This window comes from Rhinolophus sinicus, chromosome 15 (assembly GCF_057876585.1).
Source record: "Rhinolophus sinicus isolate RSI-liver-muscle chromosome 15, RSI-T2T, whole genome shotgun sequence".
Classification (NCBI taxonomy): Eukaryota; Metazoa; Chordata; class Mammalia; order Chiroptera; family Rhinolophidae; genus Rhinolophus; species Rhinolophus sinicus.
The window spans coordinates 114,277,544-114,293,626 of record NC_142515.1 but is presented as its reverse complement, the minus strand read 5'-3'; the positions used below and the strand labels follow the sequence as shown (position 1 = coordinate 114,293,626).

The 16,083-nt window shown below is 37.6% G+C and overlaps 1 protein-coding gene across 1 annotated transcript in view; it reads left to right on the top strand.

Annotated features, from left to right (window-relative positions):
* EDNRA (endothelin receptor type A) overlaps positions 1–16,083 on the top strand; it is a 45,060-nt gene that overhangs the window by 4,307 nt on the left and 24,670 nt on the right. Inside the window, exon 2 of the mRNA XM_019730735.3 lies at positions 198–686. Within this exon, the coding sequence (XP_019586294.2) occupies positions 267–686 (420 nt within the window). The 5' untranslated portion in view covers positions 198–266. The remainder of the gene's footprint in view (positions 1–197; positions 687–16,083) is intronic.

Below are 16,083 nucleotides of genomic sequence, written 5' to 3'. Positions count from 1 at the left end.
AGGTGTAACTTGCCCTAATAGATCTTTGGTCATTTCTGGTTTTGTTCTGCCATGGGCTAAGCTGACATAGATATATCTTATCTAATTACCAAATATATCCTGCTTTTTAATTGAAGCAATAAATAATCATTGATTATAACCTTACTGACTAGCTAGATTTTTGTAACCAAAATTATTTTTCTCCTTTCTTTTTCTAGGTGAAAAAAAATAATAATAAGGGCGTAAAAGCAACACAATAAGAGACATTTGCTCAAATTTGCATCAAGATGGAAACCTTTTGCTTTCTGGTGTCCTTTTGGGTGGTGTTGGTTGGCTGTGTCATCAGTGATAATCCTGATAGCTACGGCACAAATCTCAGCACTCGTGTGGACAATTTCACCACTTTCCGTGGGACAGAGCTCAGTTTCCTGGTTACTACTCATCGACCCACTAAGTTGGCCCTACCCGGCAATGGCTCGATGCACAGCTATTGCCCACAGCAGACTAAGATTACTTCCGTTTTCAAGTACATTAACACTGTGATATCTTGTACTATTTTCATCGTGGGAATGGTGGGCAATGCAACTCTGCTCAGGATCATTTACCAGAACAAGTGTATGAGGAATGGCCCCAACGCGCTGATAGCCAGCCTTGCCCTTGGAGACCTTATCTATGTGGTCATCGATCTCCCTATCAATGTATTTAAGGTAGGAAGAAACCACAAATGTATCTGCAGGTTTGAACATATGCTCTGACTCCACAGCAAGAGAGTGCTGCAGTGTTTTCTGACCTTTGGAAGTTTAGTCTGCGTTGTTACTGAGAGCAGTTTCTGCTCTCTTACAACTTAGTGGCATTTTAAAATTGTATTATTTGTCAACTGTTACACTTCTGTTCTAACTTGTTAACCAAATAGCATTTGAGGGATGGCTCTGCAACGCCATAGTCTTTTGTGAATTGGATTCTCAGGCCAGCCCTGAGCTTTGCTGAAGTGGATGGGCAATCTGGGGGAGATCACTTGATTTTTATGAGATGTAATGTTCAGGGTGAGACCTACTGAGCCCCAAACGTACTTCCATTAAATATATGTTCAGCTGCAGTTACCTTCTTAATGTGATGCCGTCCAGAAACCAGACATCCACAGTATGGCTTGAAATGAAAAGCACCTATTTTATTTTGACTGTCTGGACTGATGATTGGAGCCAAAGGGCATGCTGGCTTTCCTTGGTAATCTGGGTGACTTGCAGATAATGGGGTCCACGTGATAGCAGGTCAGGGTTGACCTCACTGAGCAGTATTACTAAAACCATTTAAAATAGCCATCGGTTTACTGTTGCCTCATTCATTTCTTTAGTTTACATTTATGGAGTACCAACTGCCTGCCTGCCCCTGAACTGGGCAGTACGACCCAGAGATAAATTAGACAAAGTTAAGTGCCTGGGTGGGAAAGAAAGATAACTAACCACGGTTCCTGTGGTCACCTTGCTTTTAGGACTATTTAGCACCAAAACAAACTGAAGCCAGAAGGAATTAGATGTTCAATATTTGATCTAATGGTTGTGAGGGGGAAATTGCTGCAAGAATTCAAATGAACTAAAATTCTAATGAAATTACATGAGCTATGCAAGATATTAAGGAGTCTTTATTCTCAGCCCAGGACAAGCACTTTCCTCAGTCTTTATCTTTTTCTTCTATGTATTGTCCATAGAAATGAAAATTTTCTGAGCAATAAAATTCTGAAATCTGACTTTAAATGGCAAGTTTTGTCAATTGAAGAGATGCTAAATTTTAAGTAGAATGGTAGCCTTTCAGTTTCCAATAGATAAACTGCAGCAAAATTATACAGAGTACCAGAAAAATCAGTGGTCCAACAATAAGGATGAAAACAAGGATCACAATTTTGAACACTACAAATAAAAAACATTTCAAAATTACTCCAGTATGCTGTTTGCAAAATTGGGGAAATTAGACAACAAATAATAATTTAAAAATATTTTATACCATGTCTTTCCACAGAATAGCATGAATACATGTGTTTTCTATTTGAATCTAAAATGGGATTTTAGAACCGAACAATGATGCAAAATTGAAAAAGCCATAATTAACTTAAAATGTTTAGCATATGCTACAGAACTTTAATTCTTTTTCTTTAAAAGGTTACTTATTTTCTCTTTATGAAAGATTATATGTACTCAGCACCTGACTTTATCATGACATAGTTCTTTATTAATAGGTTTGAAAATGTTGATATGACTCATTCAAAATTTGACTCTTGTGCAGTAACGGTGTGGAGTATAAAACATTAATTATTCATACTTATATGCCAGTAAACCAACCCAGTATGGCTCAGGAAAATAATTAACCATCTCTGAATTAATAATTCCCATTTGACCATGTGCAAAGCAACCTCTTGGCAAATCAATACCTGCCACTGCTGCGAAGGCGACCTTCCTTATTGCTTTGCGTTGCTACCTGCCAATCATCAGACTAAACTTCTTTCCTATTCCATAGCAACAGTTTAAGCCATATCATCTGGACTATCTCTAAATTTGTTGAAAATGGAAAAAGAAAAACCCACAAAAATCTTTATCGTACTTTCATATAGTAATTAATAAAAATTAACACATTCTTACAATGAACACATTCTTATGCCTGACGATATGGTTCTTGCCTCTTGGGTAGCCAATACAGTTTGGTCGTCCATATGCATGGGTTCCACATCAGCAGATTCAACCAACGGCAAATTGAACATATTCAGGAAAAAATGTTGTTGCTGCTGACGTGACTATATCGTCAGGCCTACAGTGGCTGTGTCTGTACTGAACACGTACAGACTTTTGATCTTGTCATTATTCCCTAAAGAATACAGTATAACAGCTATTTCCATAGCATTTACATTGTATTAGGTGTTGTAAGGAACCTAGATATGATTTAAAGGATACAGGAGGATGTACATTGGTTATGTGCCATTTTTATGTAAGTGACTTGAGCACCCAACGATTTTAGTGTTCACAGGGGTCCTAGAACCAATCCCCCGCAGATACTGAGGGACGACTGCACTTGTTGGTATATGCCAAGACCGCTTGGCTGTGGTGTTTTTACATCTCAGGAGAACATTTGTGTAATTTCTGTTTTTCTAAAGCTCATGTAATGAGTCATTTACCCAACATTGCTTTTAGAAAGTCAATCTTTTAGGGTAAACAAAAATACTCTTTAGTCATTTCAATTCTTTTGACCAGAGGAAAAGAGAAAAGCACTGTAGTGAGCTAACTAGCCTCACACTATTTGGGGGTTGTTTCTACTTCCTTCCCTCAGTTCTCTTCTCTAGGTTAGCAGACCCTAAGATGTTGCTGCTTCTCTGACTTCTGTCTGGGAATAGTCAAGAGAAGTTGTTCCAAGGCCCTCATGCCTTTCCTCCACAGCTGCCTCCTGCTGTAAGATTCTGACGCTGTGGAGTCTCACATATCAGTCCCATGATTCCACTTGCCATGTGAAGCTACTTCTGTACTTCAGGGCAAAGTAGCACCTGCCCTCCTCACTTTACCCTTATGTTTATGGATCTCTGTGAAATGAAAATAATGTGTAGACTTGGAGCCCATTCTATTTAAAGGATGCATGGACCTTCTTTATCTCCCCCACTATTAGAAGAACTAGGTGGAAAAAAGAATAGTTGAAAGTTGTCTGCTATGCTCTTCAAAGAAAGATGAGTCTTCACATCACACAGGCCAGTGGGTTTAACAATGCTATCAGTTGCCCTTATGCTCAGTTCTAAGGTGTCTACAGGCAGAGAACAGTGCATTGAGTCCCGTCAGAATCAGCATAAGTAGAAGTCAACTGTGTGAAGCTTGTGTCTGTGGGAAAGGTGGGCTTGCTGATTACACTGCAGTAACGTTACATGTGATAAAGTGTTCTTTCTAGTCACATTTTATTCCCTTTCTCTCACTCGGAAAGAGAGTGTATGGAAAGTGTTTCCTATATGAATGTGATGTAAAACACAACTGAGAAGCAGTGTAGCAATCTCGGGCAGCCAGGCTGTTTCTGACCTGTCATTATCTTGTTCCGCTAGTGCTGGGAGCCTCGGGACGGTCTGTGGGCTTGGGAAAGGGATCACTCCACATCATTTCCAAAAGTTTCCGAAAGATCTCCAAGGTTTCTTCCCTCCAGCCTACACTGGACTTTGCTTTTACTTACAGTGTGTCACTCGGCTCAGAAACACCCAGGCTCTCTCACGTGTAGTAGTGAAGGCTCCCCCATTCTCACCATACTTTACCTAATTCCCAAGTCATACTACTTACCTACTTCCCAAAACGCATGCTCAGCTCTTGCCAGAATGCCATCACTGCCCCCAAGTAACATTCTGTGCCCTGAATAACATTCTCAGAGACGCTGGATATAGTCAACAAATTGCTGCTACTGAAACACTTACAGATCCCACATTGAAAAATGTGTTAGGTCTGGAGTCATGCTTGCTGCATTGAGAAAAAATAAACCACAAAGTGGAAAGAAACTCCTCTGACCCTAGCTTACACTCGCATGGACACAGACACATTACATTACCTGGTGATAAAAGCAGACATTCTGAGACCTAAAATGTAAGGCAGAAGGAGCCTAAGACAGCAAATAAATGTCAGCTACCTTCTTGGTTTTCAAGCAGAAAGGGGCTTTGAAAATGGCAACGTTGAAGTAAAGCTGTTATTAACTTTATCAAAGGATTACTCTATCTAAATTTTAATTGTTCAAAAAACATCACTAATTTCAAGAGAAGACTGAAAAGAACAGAAGAGAGGAAGGGAAAGGAAAGAGTGGACCCTTTCAAACAGTCACTATAACCTAAACTGATGATAGATTCAATTTGTCAAGAAATAACATTATCTGATACCCTGAATTTTCAAGAAGTGCAAAAAGTTACCAATGTAAATTAATCTATATATAAAATATTTGCATTCATTATAATGGAAAAGCAATTAAGACATATTTGTGTTTAGGGACTAAAAGTAACCCCCCATTACTAAATATCAATGTAGAAGTATAGAATTTAAAAATTATATTCTTTTATGATTCATGAGATTTTATTTATGCCATGGAGTTGTCTATAGGGAAATGGGTTATCAATTTGAATAGAGTAGAAACCCTAAAAGTGATGTTTGTGCATGGGTGGACCAGGGCTTGGCACCAGGTGCTTTCAGGATAACAGTTCATCCATATGTGCACAAAGATACACCCATAAACCACTGTACCTCGGCCTATTCAGTAGAAACAGGAATGTGAGGAAATACAAGTGAGAGAAGTAGAGTGGAGAGGATTAGAATGGTGGCCATGGGAAGAGGAAAGAAATTTATCCGATGATCTGATGTAGAAATTTCTGACATGCACAGTGGGGAGTTAGAACCAGGAATGTCATCGATATTACCGTAGGTGAATAATGTCTCTAGGTAACATCCAGGGTAAAGCAGATCTGGGAGAACAAGCTAAACAGCCAGTGAGAGCATCCAGTAACTGACTGTTGGTTACTAATTGGGTCCATTCTAAGCAACCACCTCTTGTTGAGGATAGCAATGAAAAAACAAATACAATTTCTGTATGAAATGATCAAGAATATTTTGCAATGGGAAGTCAAGGCTCCCAATATGTTGCTCTGGCAGAGAATCTGAGAAATGTGGAAACCAGAGACATTCACACAGAGCCAGTTATCTTCATATTCACACAGCCTTTGACGTCTTGTGCAACTGGGATCCATCCTGTCCGGGCAGCCATACAAAAGTTGTTTCTCAACATATCAAATCATCTAGGCAATTTCTGTTTCAAAAACAAATAGCTCTAATTTATAGATTGTATGCCTCAAACATAGCAGTTGCTCAGTAAATGCTTATTGATATGATTTGATTTGCTTAGGATCTTTACTGTTCAAATGAACTTCTAATCAGATTTCTCTGAGACTTTAAAATTATAACAATGGTAATGATGATTCTGATAAATTGTCAGAAGGATTCCTCGTTTATGGACAAGGCATAGGATGTTATCGGTGGTCTGCATATGCTATTCCCCCAAGTTGATTAAATTACCCACCTAATTGCATATGTGATAAGGGTATCATTTCCTTTTTATTTATCACCAAGCAAATAAAAACAGATCTTTCTCATGTACTCCACTAGTAGCGCTGTCATCACAAAAGTAGGTATAAAAACTGTACTCTCTGAATTTTTAGAGAGAAAATATGTCTCTTGACCAAGATCTCTGCCCTTTGTTGATACAATGCCTCCCAGCTAGAAAACATGCAAGTAGAGAGCTCTTCCCCGCCTGCTCTGCAGACGCCTCTCCCTTCACACTTCTCTTCCTCTAGCCACTCCAGCTAACCTGGCCCCTCTGAGAGTCCCAAGATGATTCTGCTACCTGGAATGATTCTCCCGCATGCCTCCTCTGGCTTACTCTACTTCATTCTTCAGATCTCAACTTAAATATCTCTCTGTCTGGCAAGTATCCATGGCCCGGACTGGGTTAGTGCCTTTCTCCTTTCTCCCACGACACCCTCTATTAACCCTGTAATAGCATTTAACACGCATTCTATTGTATTTGCCAATTCATTTGCCTGTCTGCCCCCCACTAGACTGCAAGTTCCTTGAGGCAAGTTGCCATGATTCTCATTTATCATTGTTCCTCCTGCATCCAGCACTGTGCCCAACTTTCAAAATATTTGACGAATGAGTACAATAAGAAAATGTACTATAGTTGCCTCCATAAGAATGTTTTTTCTCCCAGGCAATTCCAGAGCTAAAGGCAGACTTGCTTTTTGAATTTGGTGAATTTCTACTTTTTTCCTGCAAACCAGGCATGTCTCAGGGTCCACATACCTGCAGGCAAAGCAGAGCAGCACCCAACAGGATCGGTTTCCCCCTTTCCCTTTGTCTTTAGAGGTCAAGAGTTCTTTTCCTGTGGCTCAGGCTTTATGTTGTTTCATTTCCTCTCTCTAGTACGTGTAACCCAGTGAAGGATTCTTTCCAAGATTCCTGTGCATTATGCAGTCGTTGTAACCATGGTCATGACTGAAATATTAAACCTTCAGGTGGTTTGGAATATCAAAATGAACATTCATATCACAAAAGCTTTCATTTGCTTTTTAGAGAATAGGAAATAGGTTGATTTTTTGGCATTGCTAAGAAATGCTCATTACAAATGTTCATTATGCTAACTAGGTGATTTAAGAATATGTGTACATAGAAAATGACAGAGTGATAAATTTATTACCCAATTTGCTATGATAAGGAAGTTGTTGTCTGGAAAGCCTTCAGAACTCTCTCCAACTCTACCTCCCCTTCTGACTTTTCGTTTCCTGTGTCTGGGAACCTCGTTGCTTTCTCTCATAGTCATGTTAAGTAATTACTCTCATGTGAGGTTACTTTGGTAACCCTCAGCATTTGGCTCACAGCACAGTTATTCCCATTTCTGGGGGGGGATGGAAGCCGCCCATAACTGCAAGATTGTTCCCATGGCTGAAGCGGGAAAGACTGTTTCAGCCCCGTTCTCATTAGGACGCATCATTTCTGATGCTATTCCTCCATCAAACAGTTCAGCTCATGAAAGAGTTGGCTGTATTCTAAATTGAACATAAAACAGGGAAGCATAAAAACTTTGAGAAAGGAATTTTCACACGGTACACAGTGTGTGTGTGAATGTTGTACAGATTCCAGCCTCTGATCAATAAAACCAGATGTTCTGGCTATTTTATGCTGAAATATTTCTGTAGTGTCTTTAGCTTATGAGTTACCAGGATGTAAGAGTTATTTCTTTATTATAATACAAAGTTTACACAGTTAGTATTAAGAGTGTGCAAACTAAAATGAAAGAGGATGGGGAATCAAATTTACTGTCTCTGAAGTTGATTCTAAGACTAGAGCAGTTAAATAAGGAATGTTCTAAGAAATTCTGTCAAAATAAATTTGATAGACTGCCAGAAATTCTACTACTGCCTTCTCGATCTACCATATTCTCCTGAGAGTTAGAGTAAGTGCTTTCTGTAACTACAATTTTATTTCTAATTAGGACTAGTTTTTCTTGGAAGAAAACTTTCCTACGTTATAAAGTTAATAGTTGAAAGTAATAGAACTGAATGTAAGAATCATTCAGTGTTAATTTTTGGTCACCTTATTTTTAAATTTGAACATCAAAAATTTTACAAAACCACATGCTATAAAATGTTTTATTTAAATTTGGAAAGTTTGAAGTCTGCAGTGTACTTAGCCTCAGGAAGCAGAAATCAAGTGTGCCTTCAGAAAGATTTAATATTACTCTTGGATGTGCAAAATTAAGATCACTTTTTAGAATTTAAACCTCTCTGAGAGTTTTATTGACTTTTCTTTTGCCATCACAACTTTTAAAACAATTTACTTGGAGACTAGTATCAATTATGGGAGCTAGTCAAATCATGCTTCTCATAACACTTAATGCTAAACATGGGAGTCCTATTATTGCAGATCAAATTTTATACTAGAAGGTAATGGGAATGGCAGCTGGTTGGTCATTTGATTACTCAGTTACATTGGGTATTTCTTGGCTAAATGTTCTTCATTTATTCATTCAGTAAATATTTATTGAGCTTCTACTATATAACAGTCTTTGGGGAAATAGCAGTGAACAAAACCAGACAAACAAACATCCTTGCCACCCTGGAGTTTGCATTCTAGGGGAAGGACAAGACAATAAGCAAGTGAAATAAGTAAATATTTGAGATAAGTGCTAAGGAGAAAAGTAAAATGGGGAAGGAGACTAGAAAGAAGAGGGGAAAGATACTAATTTTAGAGTGGGTGGCTGAAAATACAAGGTGACTGTTGAGCACAAACTTAAAAGAGATAAAAGGAGCAAACCATGCTACTAGCTAAGTGAGAGCACCCCAGCAGGGAGGAAGCTGGAAGTGTGAAGACGCTGAGGCAGGAGTGTGCCTGAAGGGTTAAAGAAGAGCAAGGAGGCCATGGCCACTCGCGGAATGGAAGGGAGAGAGTGGTACCAGATGCGGTCACAGTGGTGAGGGTATGGCAGGAAATGGGGGGAGGCAGATAACTTAAGGCCTAATAATAGGGTGACTATATAATTTATTGTCCAAACCAGGCTACTTTTGACAGTGAAAGGAGACACCATCAATAATTACATCTGGACAGCAGGCATAAACGAAGACTGCCCTAGATAACCCAGGAAACATGGTCGCCCTACCTTTACACCTTTATAAAGCCTGCAGCTTTTTCTTGTGCGTGAGATAGGAAGCTTTTAGAAGGTTCTGAGCAGATGAATGACATGATCTGGTTTCAATTTTAACAAGAACATCTGGTTACTATGTTGACAAACATTTCCTAAATTAATGTAACAATATGCAATCTTAAAATGTTATTTATACCAATATATAACATAAGAATAATATGACCAAAAGCTTAGTGTTTACTCCCTGTCTAATTCATTTGACCCTCACCACAAACCTATGATTCACTGCTATTGTCTGAATTCCGAAAGTAAAGAAACTGAGGCAATTGTTGAAGAAATGTCCTCAAGGTTAAATAGCTAGCAAGTGGCAGAGCCAGGATTCGGATTCAGTTTGATGTCAGAGGCCATGCTGTTAGCTAAGCTGCCACACCGCTTCTGCCCCATATACCTCAGAGGGCAAACTGCATCATTATCAAAACGGTATCCCAAGTACAGAAATACATTTTCAAAGACTATGTTCAAAGATGAAAGTCTCCCCTTTTTCTCTCCTCCATTAAATCCAAGAGCTTCTTTAGAAACAGAAGTAACCTATTACAAAGGAAAATGTGTCTGATACAGAGATTGCTCTCCAGAATAGCATTTATGTTACAAATCTTGCCGTTGCATGTGGACATCTGGTAAACAGATTTTTGTATTCTATACTCATTGTCATGTTGGTGAGGTCAACTGACAGAAAGGAGCCAGCAAATAAAAACAAATAAATAAACTGAAAAGAAAGGTTGAGTTCTTTCATGGACTGATTGCCTACACACATGTGTCTATTCATCTACTCAGAGGAACGCTTTTTGCCAAACTGGTGTCCCCGGTTATCACTGGAAAGCCTAGGCATTTGTCTGTGGGACATGATACAGAAAATGAGTGTCTGTGGCTAGCCCATAGTTGCGATTAGGGTAGAAACATCAGATTTTATTCATAAAACTAAAGGTTATATTTCTAGACCTTCCTACCTAGGAGTTTACCAGAAGCACAGGAATGTGAAAGCATAACAGATGACATTTGGTTATATGTCTCGATGTTTAAAAAGAAGCTAGAAATCTTCAATTAAAAAAAAAATTATATATAAAGTATACTTTTAATGAAATGGGCCCATTAAATTTAAAACAATGTCAATAGGAACCCTATTAATAGCCCTAGTTCTAAAAGAACACGTAAAACAAATAATATTGAACATGTCCAAAATGTCCAAAATCACTACCTGTCAAAATATGAAAGGCAATGGATACACATCCCTGCCAAATATTGAATAATATATTATAGCACACCCCACATGAGTTTTATGTCAGATAAAGCAATTCTGTAGAATTTCTGTACATGAAAAAGCTGACCCTGTGAACTTTTGGCTTAGTTTCACAAACTGAAAATGTCTTGGTACCATTTCTGTCATAAATGTTGTGTTTCTCTACATATTTCCATTGTTTCCACAATTTTTTCTTACAGATGCTAAACCTATGCCAATTAAACTAGTGTTACAGCATTTAAGAGCCGAATTACTTTGTAAACTTTTAAAGCATTTATTGAAATATAATATACATTGGAAAAATGTACATACGTGTTAACTCTGCGAGTTTTCACAAAGTGAACACGTCCTTGTAACTGAGATCAAGAAACAGAACATACCTGCTCCCCAAAGTCCCTCAGTCACTAACTGCCCTTACTCGTAAGACAACTGCTTTCTTGACTCCTAATGGCATGGATTTGTTTGCATATTTTTGAGTTTTATATAAATATATACGAATGGAATTATACAATATATATTCTTTTCTGTCTGGCTTCGTTTGCTCAGCATTATATTTGTGAGAGTAACCCATGTCATGTTTATTTGTGGCTCATTCATTCTCATGATTCTGTAGTACTTCACTGTCGGAATATGCCACAATTTATTTAGCCATTCTACTATAGATAGGCATTGAAATAGTCCAGTTTTGTGCTACTATGAATAGCACATCTGTGGACGTTCTCCTGTGCAACTTTTTATGTGCAAACACAGAGGTTGCCAAAAAAAATGTATACACATTTTAAGAAAGGAAAAAACAAACTATTAAAATTTTTAATACTCAATAGATACCAATAACAAAAGATGAATACAAGTCACGTTTGACTTCTGCAATTACAAGAGGTGCTCAAAGTGGTCACTTACCATCAGCATCCAGACACTTCTGATTATGATGAACTACTGCTTGAGCAATGTTGACCAAAGTGTCCACTTGTATACATGTTTTTGGCACCCCTGATATATGCTGAAAAATATATATATATACACACACACACATAAGACCTATAATGTATAGTATGGTATATGTAATACTTATTTATAACTATATATACCTATGTGCTAAATGTATAATTTTAATATAAATCTTGATCATAATCCTTTTATGTTTTAATCAGTAATTTTGGAGAACTAAACCAGGGCATGGTATAGTATTAGGTACTAGGTTGAGTTTTCTAGACAGAATTGTTTTCTATTTCTGAAACCACTAAAAAGCTGTGTAGACTGTGTAAGAACCTTTAAGAAAATTCATTATATGCCTCAATATAATGGATAATCCCCAAATCAATTCACACATTTACTAAGTTTTATGGAAAACACGAAGAAATCTAGGATAACGATGGCTTTGAGTTGCTCGCATTCTATTTGAAGACACAAGCCTATATTCAACCAAGATAGCCCAAATTTGGTCTTGTTTTGTTGAAATTTTGAAACTAGTAAACACACACAAAAATAACATTTTGAATGTGAAACACCTATTAACATTCTCTTTAAAAACAGAAAAACTGTCATCTCTCCTTCTCCCAAAGTAATATTAACAGCTAAAACAAAATTAATCAAATTAATCTCAAGAGATACAGAAGTAAAATTAGGTTTCAGCATTTTTTCGATCACTGCTAAAATAAATGGTTATTGATTTTAAAACTTTAAAACACACCATGAAACACAGATTAAGAAGCACTGATTACAGACAGTAAATGTTAAGAGAGTTAAAGTTGGATTGATGGAATGTTCTAGACACTCTGTCTGAGGTTGTTTTTGTTTAAATGCCATACATTTACAGTGCTAGTTGCTAGGTAAAACTTTCATGTTTAGTTGTAATTTGGTTACCTTATGCTAAGACAGGATTGTTAAAGAAGGATTGTTATAGAAATTTACCAAACTGTAGCATATGAAGACAGATCTAAAAGAAGATCCCTCTTAATAGCAACAAACTTTTGCACTCTAGCATCCCTAAGGAGAAATTTTACTTATCAAAACCACTGACTAGATTTTAAATAGAAGTGTCTTATAATGCAAATAATACACATTCCCAAGAAGGCCTTCAAAACTGTGTGAAACGTGTGAGCTGGGATTTGCAATCTTATGAATATGTATTTAAACTTAGAAGATTTGTTGAAAATTTTCCTGCTTTTGTTCTGGGGAAACAGTTAGCTTCACAGTAATATTTTCATTGGTTTTATGGAGTGATCTCAAAAAAAATGCCTCGAGTTACAGGCCCCCATAAAGGCGGGGAACTAAATCCAGAAGTAGTGTTCATAAAGTAATGTGCCAAGGCTCCATCTGCAAGCACTGAGTGTACTTGAGTCTGACCCAGAGGTGAGCAAACTACAGCCAGTGAGCCAAATCTGGCCCATAATATTTTGAATGGAATTGTCTCTTAAATTGATTTTTGGATTTTTCTTTGCTTGTATATAGAATGGCTACATATAGCATATAGTATATAGAAATTCAGTTGATGTTTGTATATTGCTCTTCCATCCTGTGACCTCACCATTACTCTTGATCCTTCATGTTTTTTACTGCAAGTGTGCGATGGTGAAGAATGCAATGACTGTTAGCACAGTTTGGTGCCACTGCCTTGATTCCTGCTAAGGCACCAGCGGTCTTACCCACCATTGCTTTTGCACCAACAGCACACATGTCAACCAGTGAAACAGCAATAACCTCTTAGTGATTTCTTGATCTTGCAGATCCCATAAAAAGTTCTCAGGGATCCCCAGTGGTCTACAGACAATACTTACAGAACAGTGGATCTAGTTGATCTCTAAGTACCTGATTTCCAAGCCTGAGACTCTATAATTTTTTAAATCTAAGATAAACGTTGCTTACCGGACTGGTGTGAGTAACATTTGCTTAAATAATAGACTTCCATGGCAGTCAGTATTCCTTAGGCAATTGCTGCATGTGAAACAACGTGCCAGGCCCTTTGAGAAAGAAGAAAAGAAAACCTTGGCCTTCATCTCAAGGAAATGGTATAAGTCTCTCTGAGCACTCAAGTTCTAGGAAAGGAACTCCAGTGTCACTGTAACTAATGAGATTAGACCCCAAATGTGTTAGTTTTTGTTTTTCCTACTAGCAGTAAATATAAGCAAAATGCTTACCGAGAGATGCGGCCAGTATCAAACATCAAGACTAGAAGTAAAACTAGGTTAAAATCTGTTATTCTTGACTAGTACAAGTTAATGTTATCTCATTTCCAAATTACCATAAATACGAATAAAGCAATATCAAACTGATTTTCAAAACTCTTTTAAAAGCTTTAATTTTATATTATTTATAATAGCCACTTAACTGGAAGCTTAAAATAGCCACTCACCTACTTTTTTTTCCTGCATTTTACATATAGTTAGGATTATATTTACAATATGCTGCTTATAGGTCACTGGGCAAATTTACTATATGGTTTAGCTTTTTCCCTGGAAAGTAATAAAATACTGTTCATACATTCAAAGAAAATAAATAGTCTTAAGGCTTCAGTCTTGTTCTGACATCCTTTATCTTTTGGGGTAGAATTAAAAAAAAAAGGCAAAAGGGATTAAAATACTCAATGATGGGAAAAATAAAAGAAAAATGGGGAAAAAATGAAATCAATCATATAAGATGAAGGGAAGAATTGAGGTTAGGTTAAATGGAATTAATAATAGTTTCAAAGAAATCAGTTACACACTGAAACTCTGATGTGAAACAAATCATACGATTTAAGAGCTGGCAGAGAATTTAAAGGTAATCTAGTTCTAACCCAGCATTTCTTATTTGGCAGAGGAGTGAACCAAGGCCCAAAGACTTTCGACAGCTGGAAGCCAGAATTTCTAACTTCCCCTTCAGTATGTCCCACCCTTCCCTCTTCACATCAAATATAACTTTTGTGGTTTTTAATACTCTCTAGACCACACATAGCACTTCCCTACAAGACAGTTGGGCTCCTAAAACTGTAATGGGTGAATTTTTAAAATGCACCTCATTTCTACGTGACGCATCATAGACTGGTAATGCAGACATCTCGAGTGTGTCTCCCTGTTTCACTTTCTGCCTCAGCTACTGGAAATTGTGAAGTTTTATTTTCTAATGAATTTATGTTACTAAATATTCATAATCACTTCAATCTTATTTGCTATCGCACAACAGTTTTTCCCCCCAAACGACACATATGGTATCATTTTCTTCATGCTGCATACCATATCTTTGTCGGGTCATTGTTTCCATCTACACACAGGATGATTGTGACCACATGACATCCTTCACAGTGAAGAATTAACTCCAGTCCTTAAGAGTTTATATATTAAATAATTAAACAAGCTGTATGCTTTCAAATATGCCATTGGTTGTCCCTTTTTTCTAGTTATTACCACCTTTCTGGTAAGGTTTTTTGGGGGCTACTACCTAACTTTTGGTGGGGATCTATGTTAGTTTGTTTTGGTTTGTTCTGCTTTGTTTTTGCCTGTGTGTTTCTTTCAAATAAGTACTAGCATGTACTTCTATGGAGACTGCCAATTAAAATAAACAATAAAATTTTTCAATAAATTTTGGGCCTTATTGAGTGTCCAGGTTAGAGCACTCATTTTCCATAATTAACTATGCTTGCACTTTGTTTTGAGAAAACATAAGGCTCCACTCAGGTCATATGTGTGAAGTCTTTTCTCCATTCAGGAAAAGCCAGAATCCATCCTTTCTAACATAAATCTTCTCTCATTATAAATCAAATCTTAAAGTATTGACATATATATTCGGCACTAATCTGTGCAATTTTGATTTGAGCACTTTTGAGTTTTCTGCTTTTGCTAAATCGTCTCCATCCAATGACACTTGGGTTTTATGCAAAATAAGTAGAAGTCTCAAGTCCCTCGTTTCTAGGTTGGCATCCTTATAACAGACAGTATTATTAAAAAGACATTTCTTTTCATTCCCAGCCTTCAAGTGGCTGAGACCATTGGGGATAATAAACCCATATCTTGGGTGAATCATCATTCCTCTAAGGAAAAACCCTTCAAGTCTTTGGAACTCTTGTTTTAAAAAGTTCTTTTTTCTCCTTTTTTTTCCTCCCCCTCCCCCAATCTGGTTGGTATTAACATCTATGTCTTTCAGATCCTAAAAAAATTAAGACTTCAGCAAAAAAGGGGACACTGAATATCCAATAGTGAGAGATATGGGTAGCAAACAGTAGCAGCAATTACATATTGCCCAAACTGAGTGCAGATTAATAGAGGTGGTTCCTCAGAAAACTTCTCATATAGGAACTAACACTTACAATCTGTGATGGGCCAGGTGCTGTTCTAAGTGCTTCACGTGAATTAGTTCACTTCAGACTCACATCACCCACCTGGCATAGGTTCTGTTTGTATCTTCTGTTTTCACGGAGGACAGTGAACTAAGCCATGCCAGGGCACAAAGTAGAGGGTTCCAGAGCCTAGTCCCTTTGCCAGTTGCCACACTCTCTCCTTCTGGTGCACTCCCAAAGAATGTTGCGTATGGCTTCTTTAGGAACCGTTATTTATGTTTGTCGTCTAGCTCGGAATTTCCTTGAGAATGGGGTCTTTTATGCTTCTGTGCTCTGCCACCACCCAACACCTGGGTGATCCTCCTTCACACTC